Source organism: Myiozetetes cayanensis, unplaced genomic scaffold, assembly GCF_022539395.1.
Source record: "Myiozetetes cayanensis isolate MyiCay16 unplaced genomic scaffold, myiCay2020 scf3, whole genome shotgun sequence".
Taxonomy (NCBI): Eukaryota; Metazoa; Chordata; class Aves; order Passeriformes; family Tyrannidae; genus Myiozetetes; species Myiozetetes cayanensis.
In genome coordinates, this window is record NW_026087521.1 from 53,542,514 (window position 1) to 53,564,024 (window position 21,511).

The 21,511-nt window shown below is 41.5% G+C and overlaps 2 protein-coding genes across 5 annotated transcripts in view; one reads left to right on the forward strand and one right to left on the reverse strand.

Annotated features, from left to right (window-relative positions):
• Positions 1-21,511, forward strand: part of SYN3 (synapsin III) — a 196,793-nt gene that overhangs the window by 76,067 nt on the left and 99,215 nt on the right. The window lies entirely within an intron of this gene.
• The window catches only part of TIMP3 (TIMP metallopeptidase inhibitor 3), a 37,999-nt gene that overhangs the window by 11,089 nt on the left and 5,399 nt on the right, over positions 1-21,511 (reverse strand). The window contains exon 2 of the mRNA XM_050323719.1: positions 1,238-1,320. Within this exon, the coding sequence (XP_050179676.1) occupies positions 1,238-1,320 (83 nt within the window). The remainder of the gene's footprint in view (positions 1-1,237; positions 1,321-21,511) is intronic.

Sequence of the window (21,511 nt, forward strand, 5' to 3'; positions counted from 1 at the left end):
AAAAAAAAGGGAAAATAAAAAGTGGCAGCATTGTCTCATTGTTGCCAGTATACCCAGTTTTTTACAAATACAAGGTAATCAACAGATATGTATTTCCTTTGGAGTCTTAAAAAGAAATTTTTAAGGTTAAGGAAACCAATAAGCCCAACATCTCACACCCTCTTATTCGAAGTGCAAGCATTCCACGCTTGTGGAAGAGCCATGCCAGGACCAGATTTGGCTACGTGCATGGCTTTGCGACAGCTTATGAAACAGGCTTTGCATCTCCTCCTCCCTGCTTTCGTGCTTAGTTATAAACTGCCTTATAAAGAGAGTTACTGTTACAAGGCAGGCAAGTGACTGGTTTTTTCTGAACCTTTACTTTGTCTAATATGTTTCAGATTTCTGCAGTCTCTGCCAAGCTTTTCCATTCCCTTTTTTTCTTCTTTTTTTTTTTTTTTTTTCTGAAGACATAAACCAGTCTTATGACTGGAATGGCATTGCCAAGAAAAACAATCCAGGGCTGATTTTTAACATTACATAACAACAGGGCAGTTTAAGAAAAAATACTAAGTCCAAAGTAGCAGGTTGAGTGCAGTTTGCGCAGCAAAGAATTAGAGCTCTGAAAAAAGGAACTAAAGAAACCAAGCAACTGGTGTAGGAGATCTACCTCTTTTCATCTCTGAGTCAATGTTTTACAGCTCTTCTGAGCTGACGATATATAAAAGCTACAGTGTTTGGTTTAGCTTTATGAAAAGACTTCATTATATGATTTTCATTTGTTCTGTACATGGAAAAAAATGCCATCATCCTAACTGGTGGTCACAAAGAATGCAAGGAAAGAGGAGAAACAAGAACACTCTCCCGAGGCTGGCAGACCCCCTGCTATAATTTGCTTCTTGGATTTAATGAAAGTGCTGCATGGAAAAGCTTGCATTTCCACAGTCTAACACTGTGCATGTTGCAAACAAAACAGGACTTCAGTATTTACAGAAGAACATCTTCACCTTTCACTACCAGAAATTTTAAAAATAATGGAAGAATTCAGGTATTCAGCACTGTACGTCAGGAATGATCTCTTCCTGCTCCTTCCCCTTCTTCAGGCAAATTTCTACTAAGTGCTGGTTTTCTTCCATTGTGGCTGGCCAATAAAAAATAAGTTGAGGTGCTGATAAGTATGCAAACTCTGTTTCTTATTACATGTTAATTAGAGTCATTATCATATCTACAAGCCTATGTGAAATGTCTGCACACATACCTTCATCTGCTTGACTGTGTATCGCATCGTTCCAAATGGTCCATCTTTCATGAGCTTCTTCCCCACCACTTTAGCTCGGATCACTGTCATAAGGGAGTAGAAATACAACAGATTATAAACAACTTTACAAAACATTTACGCTGTACCCTCCACTTCAAAAAAATCTACTTAGATAAATTATTCTGTAAAATAAAACAAAACTCCAGGCCAACCTTCCTCTCAGCTTATTCTAAATCTCACACACAGTGATGGCATGTAAAATGGGATGCCAAAGCAAGTATTTATTTAGAGGAAATCCAGTTCTGTGCAAAGAATAAGAACAAGCATTATTTTATGGTTAAATCTCACTGAAATCTGCAAGGCAGACTATAGGTAGGACCAAGACAGATTAAACACTTTGCACCAAGCCACTGGGATGAAGTTTGTGTTTAATGTCTTTAACTCTCAACATACAGGATGATGTTCAATAAGAACAAATGCAGACAAACTCACTCTGCTCTGATTTATATCCTGTGCTTCAGCCAGACTTGTCAAAGAAATTTTAAACTGGCTAAGACAGTCCTGCTGGCTTTGATTCAAAGGGCCAACAAAACCTTCATTCACTGAGTGTAAAACTTAAATATTTTTACTTTTTTTTAAACTTCTATTACCCAATGTCAGTAAAAGCCAGTAGGATTTTATTGACTCTTCTATTTAACAAGCTGTTCAGACTTTAATTTACTCACATCTTCAAATATATTTAAAGAACTAGGTTCCTCCATTTGTTGTCCCCAACCACCACAACCATCTGCAAAGCTACAGAAACCAGACTGTCTAAGGGTCAGTGAGAAAGAACACAATTCCTTCAATTCCCTTGTGAATTCCAGGATAGTTCACTAATGCTGGAGTCTATAGCAAGAAGCTTCAAATATCTTATCTTCATCTACTGCATATCTGATACACTGAAATTGAAAAACTTAGTGTTTGCCAACATGTCTGAAACCAACAAAGAAATCTTACTGGCAATGATAAGAAATATACTAAAAGGCAGTATTACAAAATGCTAGTTTCCAAACCACAACACAGTTAGAATGTAAGATGACAGGCGCATTCTCAATTGCTGACAAAATACCTAAAAACTCATTTTCTTCATCTACTTCACTGCTAGCTTGGCAGTCCTTTAACTTCTAATTAGAATAGCACAGTCACTAGAGACAGAAACTTTGATTTATTGACTAATCAAGGGCTTCACCAAAGAACCAAAGATTGAAAATGCACATCTACACTAGCACATTACAGCATCCCTGTTTCAGCTAATGATCCCTTGCAAGCACGCAGAAGGGTCTGTATTTTCACACTATTGTTCCCCAGTAAAGCTGGAGAAGAACAACCATCCAAGCAAGTTTACCTAAAGAAGCCATGACAAACTTTAGTGTGGGCTGCCTTTTGTAAATGGGTCAAGCCCTCTGTTTCTCCAAGAAGTTGCCTTTATCACCACAATGGTAACTTTTCTGTTTAAGTTCTTTTCAGTAAAAGCTAGAAAGGAACAAAGAACCCACGCTGCCTCATTTTTTCCATATTGACGGAAAAGTCAAGGTGATAGCCCAGGAGCAGAGCATACTCCAACTTTAGTCTAGCCCCTGTATTTTGTGATGCTAAATTCCCACCCCCTGGCGATTAGATGTTTCTGAGTAACTGGAGAGAAATGCTGGATGGACAGCACTGCTCAGAAGTTGCTCTTGCACGTGTAGCTTCAACACCCTAAAGCCTCCACACATGAGAGCCACTTGTAAATCTGCCCAGAACAGAGCTCCAAGCTGCACATTTGCAGCCACATGTTTCCCAGTTCCCAGCTTTGCTTCTTCAAACCACCACTCCCCAGTTATACAGCTAGACCACTCTACATACCTGGTCAGAAAACAAAGAACACTGCTCCTAAATGAGCAGGGACCATGCATACTTGCCAGAGCAACTTTTCCCCCTCTGCAAATTATCAGAAACTTACAGTATTCCTGTTACAAATTCAGTCCATGTTATGTTAACTGACTACTTCTGCTGACTCCTGCTACTTGAGCAGAATGAGGCAAAAGGTATTGTGACTGCTCTCCTGAACTCCTCCCTTCTCCTTGAAGCTCTATTACAGTACTACTATTACTGATGGGAAACTTTATCCCACACAAGTAGTCACCAAAATAGCTGCATATTTTTAAACCACAATTCCTTTGAAGTACTGCCTATGAAAATACTCCAAGATGAATGTTTCTCAGTACCTTGGGGGTTCAGGTCAAGTCACTTTGTGGGACTAGAGCAGTTGGCAAGGTCTCATGAGTGATTTGTAATTATTTATGAAAAGCTAAATTAGATAGGGATATAAATCTTGATAAGATAAGCATTGTAGCCATGCCACGATACAAAGAGGAGAAAACATACGTGCTGCTTCTCAACCTTTAAAATTATTTAAAAAATGAGGTAGAAAACAGAGAAAGAAGACCAGGCATTTAGTTAATATTTTAAAAAAATACTATTATGAAAATAATAAACTTCTATGTTTGAGGATTCAAGAAATGCACCTAAAAATTTATCACAAATTATTAATGTATTTATATATTTTCCCTTGCCTTTTTTTGGATTTTGTAAAGGCAAACAAATTAGACTGGGCATAGGACAAAAAGGACCTATACGACCTTCTATTTACCCATACGCACACATATCTAACTCAAACACTCTTTAACAAGTAACACTCTGTGTTCACTTTCTCAAGGATTCATAGGAAGAATAAGCCTGAAGGTAAGATATGAAGCAGAAGAGGACATTGACTTTACAGCTGAGATAGCAGAAGGCATTCTTTTCATGAGTCAAGGAGCAGACAAACAGGCAATACCTGATGTAAAGGAAGTGGATGTGCTAGATTAAGACAAGCATTAGCCAAGCTGAGGAAACAACACGGTGAAAAGACTTGTAGCAGCCAAGTAATTTTATCCAGGTACACACTAGCTACTACATCCTGAAAGACAATGCAGTCACTGGGCATAGCCAGCACAGCTTCATGAGAGGAAAGTCCAGTTTATCCAACCTGATTTCCTTTTATGACAAGGGAACACACCTAACTGATCAAGGAAAGCCAGTTGATGTAATCTTTTTGGACTTCAGTAAAGCTTCTGATACTCTCTCACACAGTATCCTTATGGACAAATCATAAATGATTTGGATGCAGGACTGGAAGGGATACTAAGAAAGTATGCAGACAACACAAAACCATGAGGAGCTGTTGACTCCCTCAAAGGCAGGGAGGCCCTGCAGAGACCCCAACAAATCAGAGGACTGGGCAATCATCAACCATATGAAGTTCAACAAGGGAAAGTGCCGGATTCTGCACCTGGAATGGGGCAACCCTGGATATTCATACAAATTGGGGAATGAGATGCTGGAAAGCAGTGCCACAGAAAGGGACCTGGGGGTCCTGGTCAGTGGCAAGTCAAATATGAGTCAGCAGAGCCCTGGCAGCCAGGAGGGCCAAGCGTGTCCTGGAGGGCATCAGGCAAAGCATCACCAGTTGGTCGAGGGAGGGGATTGTCCTGCTCTGCTCTGCACTGGTGCAGCCTCACCTTGAATGTTGTGGCAGTTTTGGGCACCACAATATAAGAAAGACATTAAGCCATTAGAGAGTGTCCAGAGGAGGGCAACGAAGATGGTGAAGGGCCTTGAGGGGAAGCCGTGTGAGGAGTGGCTGAGGGCTTTTGGTCTGTTTATCCTGGAGGAGACTGAGGGGAGACCTCATTGCACATACAACTTCCTCGTGAGTGGAAGAGGAAGGGCAGACACTGATCTCTTCTCTGTGGTGACCAATGACAGGACCTGTGGGAATGGCCTGAAGTTGTGTCAGGGGACGTTTAGGTTGGATGTTAGAAAAAGGTTCTTCATCCAGAGCGTGGTTGGGTGCTGGAACAGACTCCCCAAGGCAGTGGTCACAGCACCAAAGCTGAGAGAGTTCAAGAAGTGTTTGGATGATACTCTCAGGCACATGGTGTGACTCTTGGGGATGGTCCTGTGCAGGGCAAAGGATTGGATCCTTGTGGGTACCTTGCAACTCAGCATATTCTGTGATTCTGTCATAATTATGTGGTAGCTCTTTTTCCCAACTGAAAAGCAAAGGCATCAACTGTCCTTGTTCAATCCAGCCTGTTTTTTATCGGGGCCAGCCACTAGATGGTGACCCTGTCCCAAATCTCACCTTCCCCTGACAAGCAGGCAGCCGTACAGGCATGGGCTAACACCACAAATCCCAGTTGCTTGCTCAATTGCACCATGAGAACCAGATGCTTTTGCACAAGTGGGCTGGTCATCATCCATACACGGCATTTTAAGTGGAGGCACACCCTTTAGAGACCACGATTTTCTCCAAAACCATTTCCCTTGTGACCAATTACCATGAACGGTTCAGGAGAGTAACAACTGCTACACTTCTCATTATTCTTTCAAGGATTTATTTTATTGGTGTGCAATATAAGTATTTTAAAGTGAGAGCTTTGGCTGAGATGCATGCTCACTGCATTGAAGTGAAGGATGTGGAAGACTCATGTTGTTTACTAATGGAGACACGGGGGACAAGTTATTCTCCCAGTGCCTTCTCTGACATCCAAATAGTGGCAAAATAAAATATATGGGGAGCAGTAACGTGACCGGGAGGCTCAAGAAAAGCTCCTCATATCCGGAGGCCACTGACTACACCAGAAACTGGACAACACTTAAAAATGCTGCTTTAACACCAGACACAGGACATGCCAAAGAGGATGGTTGCCATTTTATTCATCCAAAGACTATACAGGGCTCACTTCCAAGCGCAATTTACTGAGACTTTTTCACCAGCTTTACTAGCAGCTCCTTCATTCAGTCTGCCTCACAAAAACTCCTTACTGTGCTGGTACATGCTGGAGGACTCACATCATGCCGGACTAAGGCAGCTGCTATGTTTTAGACTCCTGAGTATACCTAGCACACTGCTGAGGTATTAGTGGCCTTTATGAGAGTGTCTCCTAATATGGTCAATGCAGGATTCTTTTGCTCACAGATTTTCTAGCACTGATGCTGATGGTACTGCTAAGATAGAATTGCTGTCTACCTTGCTCACTCTCTCTCACAAGATGCATTCCTTTTCCCACTCCCCTGGCTGATCAGTTAGGAATTACTACCAACACTCTTGGCTGCCCTAAAAAAAGAAGACTGTAACTAAAAGTGGACTGTGTCCTTTGGACTGGAAGTATGGCCCAACCATATGCAGCCTCTTGGGAGGCTCCATTAAATGCCTGGTGGCTGCAGGCTTCTACGAGCAGAAAGTAGCTGGTGCCTGCTCTAGTAGGGGGACAAGAAAGCAATCCTTCACCCATCCCTCTACTTCCACAGCAAAGTAGAATGGAGAGGGAAATACTGAGGATAGCAGGGGATTCATGAAGAGGGGAAAAACCAGAAGCCTCCAGTCTGTTTGATGATCTGTTTGTACTGAAAGTTACCTCTTCCTCCATAACCAAAATAGAATTCTTTTATGAATCAGAGTATTGAATTTGAAGGCTTCCTCCAAAGCACATGAAGGCTGAAAAAATACAATAGTTTTCTCTTGTCCCACTCCATCATGACCTTCAGGCAAAGCCACAAAGGCAAACCTCTTTTGCTTTGTCTTGGAAGAAGTCAAATCCAGCTGTAATGGTACACAACATCACCAGAGAACTTCATCAAGAAAGCAAAAACAGGCTTTTTGAGGCTCACTGCTGGTTACCTTCCTCTCATACCCCTCAACCAACAGACAGGTTCCCATTACTGGCAGCCCAAATCTTGACTTCTTGTCGTTTCAAAGTGCTCTTATGAACACTGACTGGTGCCTCCTTGGCACCAATCACCTCTACCAATCAGCTGCCACATAAACATCACATTGTAAAGGACTTGTGTTTACTTTAGCAAGTGTTGATGACTAACAGTAAAAGTCTAAATAAGAATAGGAGAAAGCAAGACATACAGATAACTTTCCTTCCCATGTTCTAACCAGAACTATGACATTTACTTTCGGCCTTTGTTTTACAGATCCAAAAAACTTTCCCCACCCATGGCATGGCAAGGCTGTTTGAAGGCCACCCACAAAAAATGGAAGACAATTAAATGGCTTCACCCAGGCCCACACTCTGTATAAAACAACTGATTACAACTGCACTTGCTAAATATTAACCACATTTCCCATGCCTGCAGGTTTCCTTGCCACTGAAAGTCTGTTTGCAGGACATGCTGGGCTGCTTGATTTCCAACATGGCACAATAAGGAGTAATACAATTCTTTCACACAAGACTGTGATTGCATCAGACCTCCCATAACTTCAAAAAGTATAAACTGCTCTAGAAGGGCTTTACCTGGGAGGAAGTTAATCCTCTCAGCAAGACCATAAATTAAAGACTTAAGGTTGCATAAAACAAGCAGAACTTGGTTTGTGCTTGGCATTTCACCTGTAGCTTATTAACTGGATACAGTCTTTCTGATTGCAGCAGTATCAAGCTTTTTCTCCCTCCCCATATGGTGTATATCACCCTATGGAAGTCCACGCTCCCTTTGAAATACATTAAAATCAGAGAGAAACTAGAGGTCTCTGTTAGATAAGAATCTGTAAATTCTCTTCTGGACTTTTCATTCAGGTTCCTATATGCAATTTGGTTGAAGATTCTTCAGCTGCCCAGAATTGCCCCTGCATCTAACTCCTAATATTAGCTCCCTTGCTTCCCCATCATACACAGTCTGTTAGGAAGACAGAGGAAAGACTAAAAGGAGTAGGAAGAAAAGAGGAATCTAAAATGCATTTATATCCATTTGCAAGTAGAATCTCTTAGATCTGTATGTAGATATTAGTAAATGTAAAAACTAGCTACATAAAATACCTCGTGAAAAACACAGAAAAGCTAAAGGAAGAAAAGAGGGGAAAAAAAAAAACAGTGTCTGTTGTTACTAGCATTACATCTACTAAACTCAGGGAAGCCAGACAGACATAAGACATTAGCTAGAACAGGCACAGAGTGAGTTGAGCCACAGGAGTTACACTCATTGCTGGGTTAGTCTCACTGTTTGCACCAACAAAACGTTCTAGGTTTGCTACAGATCTAAGCAGACACCACAGACCATGTAACGAGCATGCCTACAGCTTTGAGAATCCTCTGGTAAAATAAACAGGGAAACCGATGTCATTCCTGCCAACTAGACATTTCTCTGTCTCCTTTTTGGTAGGCTGTTTTTTTAACCTTCCATCAAAATATTTTTTAACTAGTCCCTGGAAGCTAGAGGCAAAAGGTAGTAGGCAAGTATCAGAGCAAAGGAAGGAAAAATTATACAAGCGGATGGAGTGGAAGGGAGTGTCTCATGTACAGAGTGCAGAAGAGGCATCTCGCATCTCTTTCCAAGGAGTGTTTTCAGCAGAGTGCATTTTGTCTCGTTTTGTGCCTATGACAACTGCCAAAGACAGAAATGCTTTCAGCCAAGGTTAGCAGTGTTGGAACGATGGTTGTCAAAACCAACGCACAAAAGCACTTCCAAAGCCAGCTTACAACAGTGGATAAAAATAACAAGCATATGACTCAAAGCAGTGCTCAGCTCAAAACACCTTTTCCATTTCCTTTTGGTCAACATAAGATCAGTGCAATAGAACAAGAGTTAGGTCAGTCCTCTCTTACAGATCAAGTACTTCCTCACACATTATGTACAGGACGAGGGCAAGGCAGGCTGAGACAGACAAGACCCTGGTTTTTCATAGCTCTTTGGATTTGTTCAGTGTAGCCACAGGTCTAAGCTTTCCACTCAGAGAATATGGCAGAGCTGATGTGAGACCAATTAGGGACAAATGGAAACCATATGCGATTTTAATGAAACAAGAAGCTGGTGCACATAACTTACTGCTGCAGGAGCATTTACTGCCTGAAAGGAATGCGCATCTGGCATTGATCGTTTCCCAACCCACCAAGTGAGCAGTAACATGGAAAGCAAATCGGAGCATATGATGAGAGATGAATTACCTAAAGAGTACAGTTCAGGGAGCAGCCTCTGCGAGGAGAAAACATGCCCTTTGCCTGTGATTTAGTGACATAAAGATGCAAGTGAAGCTGATCTTCCATTTCCACGGATCATGATGATAAACTACAAGAACAAGTGCTACAGTGATTAAAATGGTTCGAGTGATATTTGAAAGAACCTACTACAATCACAGAAATCCCATTCTGAGTCACACGGAGCAGACTTTTACTCTCTTGAGGTCATGGGTACTGCTTAAAGAACAAAGTACTGTTGATCCTAAACAAGGGTAATACACAGGTCCCAAACTACATGACTTTCAGGTGTACATCAAAAGGGGTACACCATGAGGAGATTTCAGGTTGAAGAGGCAGCGCAGACATATCCTTTTGATCCTTTTTTTTTTTATTTTGTTCTTTTTGGCTCCAAATTTCCCAGGAAGCTTTACTTCTGCTGAGAAAGGAAAGTCCTTGGCCTGCAAAGCTGTAGAGAAATTGCTCTGCTGGGCTATGGTTATTTCTTCCATAGGCTGTTGTGTTGCAGCTTGATATCTGGTTTTCAGAACAAATCCACTACCTTCACCAAGCAGGCAAGAGACTGCTCACATACGACACAAGAGGAGGGGAAGGAAGATGCTCTAATCCAACACTTGCCAGTGAATGTCCAGGATTGAACCTGGTAGGTGCTACTTCACATTTTCAGGTAGCAGCAGGGCGTCTGCAAAACCAGACACGCTGAACTGGCATGTCTTTGCTCCTTAGTGCTAGATTTCCCCTGGGGTATATCCAGAGTTAACAAGCATCATAAATTCATGACTGTGTTTTTTGAGGATGCAACAGAAAAACTCTTGAGCCAAATCTGCCTATTTATTGTCTTCCTTAACCCACTGTGCAATCCATGAACACACTGGGCATCAGATCCAAACAGTCCAAGAGGAGGAAGAGGAACAGGAAGGACAGACTTGCTAAAGAGAACATCTGAAGGCAGTTTTCATCTGCGCTTTAGAAATAGGGCAGCACTGACAGCCCATATAAACCTTTAAAAACAGGGATTATCAAAAGCCACAGGCCTGGACACTCCCTGCTTCATCACCTTACTTCAGAGGACTCTCCTTGCTTCAGCACCTTGCCCAACTGGGATGGGTGCCAGCATTCTCTGAGGAGGCTGCACTCCACTGATCACATGGTTTATGCTCAATTTTGCACGTAGGAGCTAGAGAGGAAGAACTGTTTGTGAGCATGTATAGATTTCAAGGGTACTGGGTGGGCCTGCAAATTCCTTCCTGCATTAGAAAACTTGCACTAAACTGACAGGCTAAGCAGCTGTCCACACCAAAGAGGTACACATATTTAACCAGGTCAGGCCTCTATGTGCTGCTCTTCTGTTCCTACTTGCACTGGATATGACAGGACCTAGTATTAGGACAAATGCTGGCATTAAACCTGTGTTCAAACAGTTTCTCTCATTAGAAATTTGCTCACCATTCTCAAGACATTATCAGTTGTTCTGCTGACAGTATATGCAGACTGTTCACATACATGTCCATGACACACTTCTGGTTTGTCATAATGCTTAAGGAATTTACTAATTGTCAATTTTATTAATGTCTGTTATGTAACCACAGTAATTAATACTATGTAGTTGAGCTTAGCTACATGAAGAATTTTATCCTGGAGTCTTGAGCACCACGTAAAGACTTAGGTGTAACACTGAGATCCCGATTCAGTGTTCATTAATGCAAGTAGAAGACCTCCCTGAGTCCTGAATGAGCCTCATATATCACAATTCCCAGCAGACTACAGGTCAAGGTCAAGACAATATCAGAGCAATTTGACCAATTTGCCCACCTATCCAGAACTTTCCAGAATCCCATGTAGTGCCCTGTCATAACTGTATTCCAAAGCATCATCCTTAGTTTTTGACCTTTGAAGGCCTGAAGAACTTGGTGTTGCACACAAAAATTGCACAACGTACTTCCTCTGGCTCTGAAGACACTGGATTTTCCCTGTGCAATGGCACAGATAATTGGCAGCAGAAAGGGTAGGTAGACACTGGCCTGTTACCTTTCTTCTTCAAGCAGTTTCCTCAAACTCCCTGACTCTCCTACTGACAGTCAAAGTTGTTTCATGGAAACTGCAGTAGAGAGAGAAACAGTATAATCATCTCATTCTTTTACTACCCAAACTTCCCTCATACATACTTTTCATCAAAATTTCATGTCCCTGAACAATCCAATAAACCACAATCAGAATGGTTTTCAAGAAGTTGTTCTTATATGCACCCTTGGTGCTCCCAATGAAATATTGATGAGATATGACTCTTAGCTAGACTTCTGTAAACACAAAGAATACACTAAATGATTAACAGTGCCTGTCTAACACCAATAGTTGACTTCTTGATTTGCACGACAAATATTTATACAAATTCAAGACTAACCCATGTTGTTTTATGCTTAGTCATTATTGATAAATATTGGGGTTTAAATGGAAATTCTCAAGACTGACCATATGAATCTGATGGAGATTTGCTTCAAGTGGATGTACCAGTCACTTAGCTCATCTGTGCTACTCAAGTTCAAGAGCTTCTGAAAGTATTCTTACTGAAAACTTTCATAAATTTACAATCTGGGAGATGTAAGCTTGCATTCTGGTATCACTTCTTAGGTATCCTTGTTACTTTTTAAAAATAAAATAAAAACAAAGGTCACAAGATATGGTTGGAAAATCATTTCACAGCTGCCCCGGCAGAGTGATGGCTATTTCTGAATGCTCTAAGGCCCATTAACTGCTTGGGAGGCAGAAGTTCTCTGGATACTGCACTGCTGAATGTTTACAGATAAGGGTAATCATTTCCAGGGTATACACCGAGCCTGACTGCTTCCTGCCTATCTAGGTCTCCTGAGACACTGCTGTAACAGGACTATTTTGGCAATGTAATGAACCACCCTCCCAAGAGCCAGCTTTTCAGGGCTCCAGTTAAGCTCACACCTGGAACACAGGTGTAAGCTTGTTTAAACATTGACAGGGAGGGAACTAACAGAAATACAAGGGGAAATACCTCGTCTCAGTCCACTGGCAGCAACACAACCACAAAGTAAACTCGTTTGTTCATTAATGCAACAAACCCCAGGAGAACTGCCCATTGACGAGGATCAGAGCAAGCAAAGGGTGTCTAGATTTGTGTTTTAAAGGGAATTCTCAGCATTCAGAAAAAGCTAACTATAAACCCTGAAGGACTAATGAACTGGAAGCTTTCCCAGCTTGAGAGGTAGCATGTAACCTGACCAAAATCAGCACTTCCAGAAGGGGAGGCTGTTACTGTTAAACTATCAGGGATGTTTCTCAAAAGACTTTTTCCTGTCAGGAAATGTGACTTTACTTAAGTCACAAATTTCTAAGGAAAGTATCAACTTCAGTGAAACTGTTTTTCAGTTTTCCTTTCAGAAAAACTAAGACCTATTTTCATCCTGAATCAGCAGTGCTCTTCAACTGCACTTAAAGTCTTAATGTTGATATGAAATGAAACCTTCATTCAAAACGGACATCTGGAATTAACCCTTCAAAACATTATATTCAGATGTATCTGAATCACTTTTCCCAAAAAAATCTATTCTGAAAACTCCGATCTTTTCACTTTCCCCTCACATTTCAGATGGAATAAATTTCTACCATTTCAAAATTCTCTATGGAACTGAAATTCTGACTCTCTCCAGCATGTTTTTAGACTTCTCTTTCACTGTATAAATCAGAGGTGACAACAACAATCTCTAATGACAGAAACAAGAGTAAATTCCATTTTTCTTCTCATTTTTCAGGAGTGGCAAGTAAATTCATACCAGTGAAAGTTGTAGGTGCTGAGAACTGGCATAATTTCAAAAAGTAAGCCATTATCCTCCATGATCTCAGAGTATCTAAACTAAAATCAGCATTTCGCATCAAAGATCCGTCCTTTAATTCACTGTGCCAATAAAAGTCTGTCAACACTGCAGACTGTAAATGAATGTAGATATACTAGAGCTGTTTTTTAAAAGCAACTTAGGATACCACAAACACTAATTCAACCTGTTCCTCACGTAAAACACTGGCCTGCTGAGTGCTTGTACTTTTGAGACTGCAGGCAAGTCAGAAAGTCAGTTCTGTGATAAATGCCTTCCTACTCTCTTTTTTCTTTCTAGCTGCTTCCAACATTTTGAAGTAGTATTGTTTGATTGCAGGCTGCTTCCTGAAGCTGCTTCCTTCAACTGCCTGCTGAATCCAGTGGGAATCTTTCCACTGATTTTAACCGGAGTGGAATCAGGTCCTAAATAAGTAGTGGAGGAATCCCTAGACTTAAAAACTAAGCAGCTGTCTCTGGCTTTCCAAAAGAAAAGTTATTCCTGCAGCTGTTTTCCCCTAAGTGCCATCGCTCCAAACTGTAACAGGACTGGAGGGAGGGGGAGAAGGTGGAATCTTAATAACCCATTAAAAAGGAGTATGGGCCATTGCGCAGCAGCTCTTTCAGTTCTACTCAAGCAGGGTCACTGCTGCCAGGCTCAGACAGCCCTAAGGGCACGGGAAAAGTCGTCTTCTTGTTTTCACATCTCGTTCACGGAATGGATAACGAGGGGGAGGGAGGAATCAGTTTTTGGGTTAATTAGCACCATGAACAGACAGCTGCATTGTCATTAAAAGTTCAAGAAGTCATCAGGGTCATCACTGAACCGCAAGATGTACACACACGCACACACGAGGCACACGTCTAAGCCTGGGGTTTTAGCAGCCCTTGCTCAGCTCTGATTTTCCCCTACCCCAAGGGGTACAGTTTGAGTCAAGAACACTGAATTGTTGTAGGTTCTGAGGAGAAGACAAGCATAAAGACACTCCCTCTGAATAGCAGTTGTTCATCTCCTTGGAACTGCTTAATTTCACGCTTAATATACCAACTAAGAATAATTAAATAGTTACACAGCTTTTTTTTCCCTCTGAGAAAAACCAGAGGCGTGGCTTACCAATGCAGAGTTACATGTTCACTTCTAATATCCTGTGGGATAAGCAGAATCCCAGTTAACGAAAACAGGCTGTTGGTGTACACTGTTTCCTTCCACTGCTTCCTTCCACGAGCAAGGAAGTTGAGGAAGTGCAAGTACACATTAGCAAATTCAGAAATGAGCATGTATGAATCATAATGAAAAGATAAAACCTCTAAAATGTCAAGGACTGCTATTAATAAGCTTTGGAGCAGTGCTAGCCTCAGAGAGTCACCAATTGGCTTAAAAACAAAACCAACAAATTATCCAGCTATGCAAAACAGCCACAGATTACATTCTCATTGCCACAGATTGCAGTTAACATTTTCTGGTAAGGGACTTCAGAGAAAACGCACCAAGACATGTAAGGAATTCCCTGCCACCTTCCCAACAGGGCAGGGAAGAAATATAATCTTGAATAGCTGAAACATCACTGCTTCTATAGAATGCAGACTGGCACTGCCTGGTTCTGTCCATTTCAGCTTTGCTGCCGATACACTCTAAAACCAAAATGGATCTGAAATCGCTATCACCATACTGAAATCTCACCAAAACATAGTTTTCTTTTCTTGGGTAAAAGGATTACAGATCCTGCTTGCTCTTGCTATTAAATTGGCAGGCAAACGTAGCTAGCTCATGAGTGTATAGTTCCATTTAATGCTTGGTCTTTGCCAAGAGAAATTACTCTGGGATTACAGAAACAAGATTTTTTTTTTCATTTTAACCCCTACAGCTCTGTTGATCTCTGTGCACACTGGTTGTCCACATCCCTAAATTTCAGTATGTTTATACAGCATGTTGCAGCAACTCTAGCAGAGACGTTCACATGAGGAAAAAAGCAGGAAAAAAAAGAGATATAGACCAAAATTCAGTAGGGAAACAACATACATCAACATTTTGGTTCTAAGTGCCCAAGTTAAGAGCGGTGCTGCAAGCTCTAATGGATTTCAACAGAGAAGGGAGCTACATGAGCTAAGAAACTCCTCTTAGAAAATTCCTCTGAAATCTTTCTTTCCTGTTCAGGACCTGGGTATTTTTTTGAACTAAAACTGCCTTTCCCATATTTTTCAATGGTGTGACCTAGTAATACTGCCTCAAAGCACTACCACATTATTTCAGTAACATCTTTGGTCAATCTTTCCTTGCTGGTCCACATATATATTGAGGAATATGTGCTGGAAGGAACCCTGTCATGTGCTGAAATTATGACAGTTTGATGAACAAATATAGAACCTGCACAAAAATGTGAACCCCTTCGTGTGCCAAGACAACTACCACCCTAGAATCCTGTCTCAAAAAGACAGCCTAGTCAGGATGTGTGTATGCCATGTCAAATTCAGAAGAGGAGAGCTCTGAATAGCACAAAGGACAAAGTTTACGTCAGTGAACCGAGATGCCATACTGCCTAAAAGACAAACAGGAAAGCAGCTTCTGACACAGAAGGGAAAGAAAGACCCTGGGCTTTCCTTTACCCAGCTCTTCCACCAGCCATTAGTACTGGAGGAAGTCAGTATGAGAGAAGGGCATTCAGAAACAAACATGAGATCTCGCATGGACAGGAAGGAACCTATTGGCTTGAAAACTTTCCGGTACTAGTGAAAGCTTTGTTTCCCATACGTTCAAATATACCAGACAGGTGCTGTCTGCTGCTCTCAGTCTACACCATTTTTTTAAGCCATTTAAACATGGCATTAGAATAAAGGCCAGTAAGGACCTGCGTCCCACTTTGCTTGCTGTTTTTTCAAAAGTGTCAGTCTGTTGGAAAGGACAAATCTCCTTGGGATCAAGCTGGCAAGTGCTACTCCAGCATGCTCCTGCTGAGCTGCACAACATAGAGTGATGTAGGGCTCTGAAACACAAGTATTTATTAGTCCTAGCCTTATTGTCTTTTAATTATTTGGCATCAGGAGAATGCTCAGAACAAAATATGAGTAAATACACGATTCTCATCCTGTTGGCCTCCCAGTCAAACAGAAAGAGAGCAAAACAGAATACTCTGGGAAGCTCAAGAGATAGCTATAATTTAGAATGCATGTGGGAGGCAGGTTAGACACTCGTCCTGATAAGAAAAATAGACTCCAGAATTGAAGTAACAAATGCCTCTAGTTTGGAAGGAACTTAAAACTGCAGGGTTTGAATTAATCTCTAAGTACAAAGAATTAAGATGAGAGCCTCAGAAGGGGGAAAATCAGAGTATCCCCCATGAGGCTTCTGGGAGGTATATTTTATCAGCGTCAGAACTCCAGCCTAGCTGGATGATGCACAAGACTCACTATCACAGGTTCTGCTGCAGGGTGCTTGTTCCAAAGTAAAGGTATTAAAGGCAACATATTGATAAGGGTTATTGGCTATCTGCCACCAGATCTAGTCAAGCTTCTCTCTGAATGAACAGTATTCCACTAAAAAGGAGTTCTGTCTGATATTGTAGAATCTTCTATTTATGTGCTTCTCTGTAAAGCTGCAAACTGTTACACAGTGGGGGGAAAGCAGGACAGCTGCTTAATTCTATTGAAAATATACTGTCTGTAGAGTAGATAGAAATAGACTTATTGAAGTCTCCTTTTTATCTTGATCCTCTAAGGAAATAACCAACTAAATCCTTAATCTTCACCCCCTTGGGGATAAAAAAAAAAAAAAAAAAGGGACAGGTGCTGATCTTCATATTTAGAGAAGTAAAACAAAGGGTTTAAGAACTCATCCTGCCCTCACCCAGCACAATCATTTGCAATACTGAAGTTCTTGCACAGGAACTGCAGCCCCTGTCTTCCCACGCTTCTCTGGGTTTGTGATTTTTGCCCTGCGGGACGCTGAGGGAGGGCTGGGTATTTTGTGGCTATTGAAGTACTGTACACGATGGCTACTTAAGTGCCCTAGGGATCACTTTGCTGTTTTACTTCCTCTTGGACTGATCCACTTCACCAAAGCATTTAAGATATTCATTATTGCAAGTGCTATACTTCTGCAAGCAGTGTGGTCTCACAACTAGTGTCTCCTCTTCCTTCTTTTCCCCATCCTATATTCTCCCAAATACCAGAAATTTTTCAGCTTTTAGCTCTGCACCATATGTAGCATACTATTTATTTGGAGGAAATAATTTACTTAGAAACAGACCCATGTATCCCAATCCAGAGGTGAGTATGATAAACAAGGAGGATGCTTCACTCTTTAAAGACATTTAAAGCAGGGGACCCAGCAATCTCACACTTCACAAGAACTGATCTAAAAGCTCTTTCATACTGTCACCTCACTTCCCTTTAATCTGCAATATGTGTTTCTCTGGACCTATGCAAGGCAGGCAGGATATTTATAGCAGTGTCAGAAGAGGCAGGAAGTAGGGAACTGGGGTGGGTGCTTGGGAAGTGTATAAAGGGCTCGGAACATAGGGGCCAGCCTGGAACTCCATCCCCCAAAAGAACACAGAGCTGAAGGAGAATTGTCTGGGGAATAGCTGGTTTTCTACAGATATCCTCTGGCTCACTCCTCCTCTACCTGTTCCCTTTCCAACACCAGCCATTTCCTGTCTTTCAAAGTTAAGCGGAAGTTTTCCATTCTGTAGTTTTCCTGTCTTGGTACAAGCAAGCACATTTTTTCCCTTATATTTTAACTGTTTGGAGACCAACAACAGAACCTACTCACTAGAGGGAGCTTCCTATTTACAGCTGATCCGTGAAATTTGAGAGGGTTGATTAAACACCAGAGGAGCAAGATCTTTGCTAGTTCGTGTATTCACTGAACATGAGAGATTGAACTTGTTGTCTGAAAAAAGGCTCCAGTGCTCTTCTATAGAAAATTAACAGACTAACATAATGCCAGCAGGCCTCCCTGCAGACTGCACTGCAGAAACACCCAGTACTGAGGGAAACACGGAGAAAAGGAAACAGATGTTGAGTCCCCATACTGTAATTACAATGCAGCACGAAGGAGTGAAAATTCAAGTCCTTCATTCTAGGCCAGCAGGAGCTTGGGTCACTTTGACTAGAATATCCCTGTGGAATAGAAGAACTCCTGTTTCCTATGTGCTGGTGTACAACTTTTTTTTTTTTTTTTTAATAAATCAGTAGAGAACAAGAAGTAATAATGTGTTACCTTCATGCTGTTGCACCTGGTGTAGCCATTACTACCTATGCAAGCACTGTGCAAGTTTGGTACAATTTGGAGCTGCTTTGCTGGAGTACCAGTGATCATGCAGGCCAGCAGAAATCTCAGCCTCTTCATGTCAAAGTAAAGGAATTAAGATGTGAAAAATCTATAGGGTCTCTTTTTCCTCCTTGGGCCCTTTAACCTATCTGTTTTTACCTCCCCAATAAACTAGTTCTAAACTCTTAAGAACCAGCAGGATTGTGGTCTGACACTTTAAAAACAGATGACCGTCTAAGGAAGATTGTAGATTTTTATATCAGACTCTGCATTTTTTCCACCAGAACCCATAACAAATATGTGTTGAACAATGATGGCTCTGCCATTTGCACACTCTCCTTTTATCTCCTGACTGCAGTGGGGCAGGTTACTACTACATCATATATATCAGAAGTACCTCCAGACATGGTATACCTAGCTTGATTTCATTTGCTTCTGCTGCTGCACAATCTACATCATTTTCCAGATACGCAGTATTTTCCTTATAACTCAACTGGCAAAAAATAAAAGAAAGCCAAGCCCTTACACACACACTCATGCAACTTGCATTTCTTGAAGGGCTATTTGAAGGAACTTGGCATTTATCTGAAGGAAGGAAGGCAACAGTTTGGCTGGAGTCCAGATAGAGTAAAGTGCATGTGCTCTGACCATGGCCAGTCCATACAACCAGGTTTTTTCAAAGCCAGTCAGAAATGAACATGCTACAGGCTGTTAGAGATCTATCAGCAGAGTATCAGATTATGTTGCGTAGATTCTCTTCCTTATGTGTTCCCTGAAGCCCAAGTACACATTTACCCTCCTGGATGGTTAGGATCCACCTTAGGCATACCCACTCTACTTCACACAGTTCCAGATGGGGTGGCCTACCATGTGTCACACCTAGTGAGTCTTCTGATCTTGACCAGCCTGTATCTAGTTCTTCATCAGCGCTTCCATACTGCATCTCTAACTTCCACAGTAATCCTTCTCTCCTCCTTATACTTTGAGACTAATCTCTGGAGGGCCTTTGCCACTCCCACACCTCCTAAATTCCTTATCCCATTACCACTTTCCCATTGAGCCTATTGCTGTGGTCACTCTCTTCCCCCACCTCTTACAAAGATGGAAGTTTTTCAACCTAAGCCTGCTGACACAGACCTCTAGTTCCCCACTACCACAACCCAAAACTATATCCCTAAGTTGACAATGGCCTCCCTGACATTCTCCCCAGTCACTGCTCTCTCTGCTGGTTCTTGGTGCATTTCAGTCTCAGGAAGGACATCCTAAATCACCTCCTTTCTTCCTAAAATAAAAATGAGATTCTGCATCTCAGGCAAACCACAGCTGATGTCTGATGAGGTTTGCTGTTATTTTTTGCATATGCATCTCTCTGCTATTTAACTTGAGTTTTATTATCTGTATACTGTTCCTAAGGTCTGAAACTGCCCTTTGGAGAGGTCTTATATAAACACTAGCAGGAATTTGGACTATTCATAGTCAACACTAATTTTTCCAGCACACAACTCAAGAGACTTCTACCTTGTTTCCAGAAGACTCCCAGAATCTTTTCTAGCTGGCAGGAGTTTTGAATAAATAAAACAATCAGGGTTATGTAAAACTACTTGCATTTTTATGTTATTAGACACTGCCAGTTCGTGCACTACATCTTCACTTTGATCACCCAAGAGAACTACTTCACATTACAGTAGAAAGTTAACTTTGGTTTTGGCAGTAGTTTTTAAGCCCTCTAGTGTTTGTAGCATTCCTCTTAGAAACCCGAAATGATCAAGTCAAATCCAACTCTGATAAAAGACAGTGAAATACTGGTGAGAAAAGTGGCAATGCTCCTGCTTTACACAAGTTACAGGGCTGGTTCAGTATTTCCTCTCCATATCGGTAAGATTTTAGATCATGTATAAGAGAGTGTAAACTCATTTAACCCACCTTGGTCTCATTTACCTCAGGTCCAGCATCAGCCTAATACTTTCAAATTGCAGAAATTTGAAATTCACCAGTTAACATTCTTTTCCCAAGCTATTAAGCTATTCCAAAGCAAATCCAGTTTAGCCCTAGTTTTAAAGAAGGACTTATTCCACTACAGGCAAATAACATTGGCAGTAGAGTGGGTAGAGTAGTGGTAAAAGCCCCAGCAGTGTGCATCCCTCCCACGTACCCTGAGCACTTCTACACAGAGTGTTACCAAAAAGGTTGGCCTTCAGCTCTGCCATCTGCAAGGAGTGTTCAGTGCCACAAAGCTGCAGAGAAGTTGAAACAGTCTTGCAACAATTCCAAATGTAGTGAGCTGCTCTGATCAATCTTGTGTCAGAGGAGTCTATGTAAGGCATAGTTAGCTTATAGAGTAGTAAGAGTCACCAGTAAAATTTCAAGTGTCACATGTGGAGGTTCTTCAGAGGTTTAGATGAGCTACAATAGGCCTTTAAGTTTAATGAACTCTGCATTTGCTTAACTAATTGGTGCTTAAAGGCACAATTTTCCTCTCATCTTGTATACTACTTCATTTCACTGGTATAATTTGCTTCCACTTCATATCATCATATGAAAGACAGAATCATACCCTGAAAGTCCAAAGCAATAAGCAGCACATTAGAGCAAAAGCCTCTTCATCTTGAGCTGAAAAGAAATATCATAATTAAAAGGAAACTCAAACACAGGCACCTGCAGACATTATTAGGACCAAAAATAAGTTCCTCGGCTTAATCTGGTTCAGAGCTGGCAAACATAGCTTGCCTGGTCTTGCCTGCTAGCTCAAACCAAGCTGTCCTTTCAGGTTTACTAGCTCTTACAAACTTCCAGAAAGCATCTGGTGGAAGTTTCATTTAATGACAAGACCCCCTGCGCAGACCAAACGGCCTCCTTTCTTCAGTCATACATGCTTGGTTGGGCCTCCATAAGATCACCACATGGTATTGGAACTTTGAGGAAAAAGAAATACAACCCTAGACAACACTGTTACATCTTAAAACTAAGTTCTCATCTTAAAAGTTTTAACATCCAGTTAAGGCCAAGGTGACTCACTGAGTGCTCCTACGAAAAATTCCTGGTCCCACCCACCACGGCTGGGATTGTGCTTGAGTACAGAGATCCATTTCATCACATGCAAATTCAGTTGCCATATCTAAGAA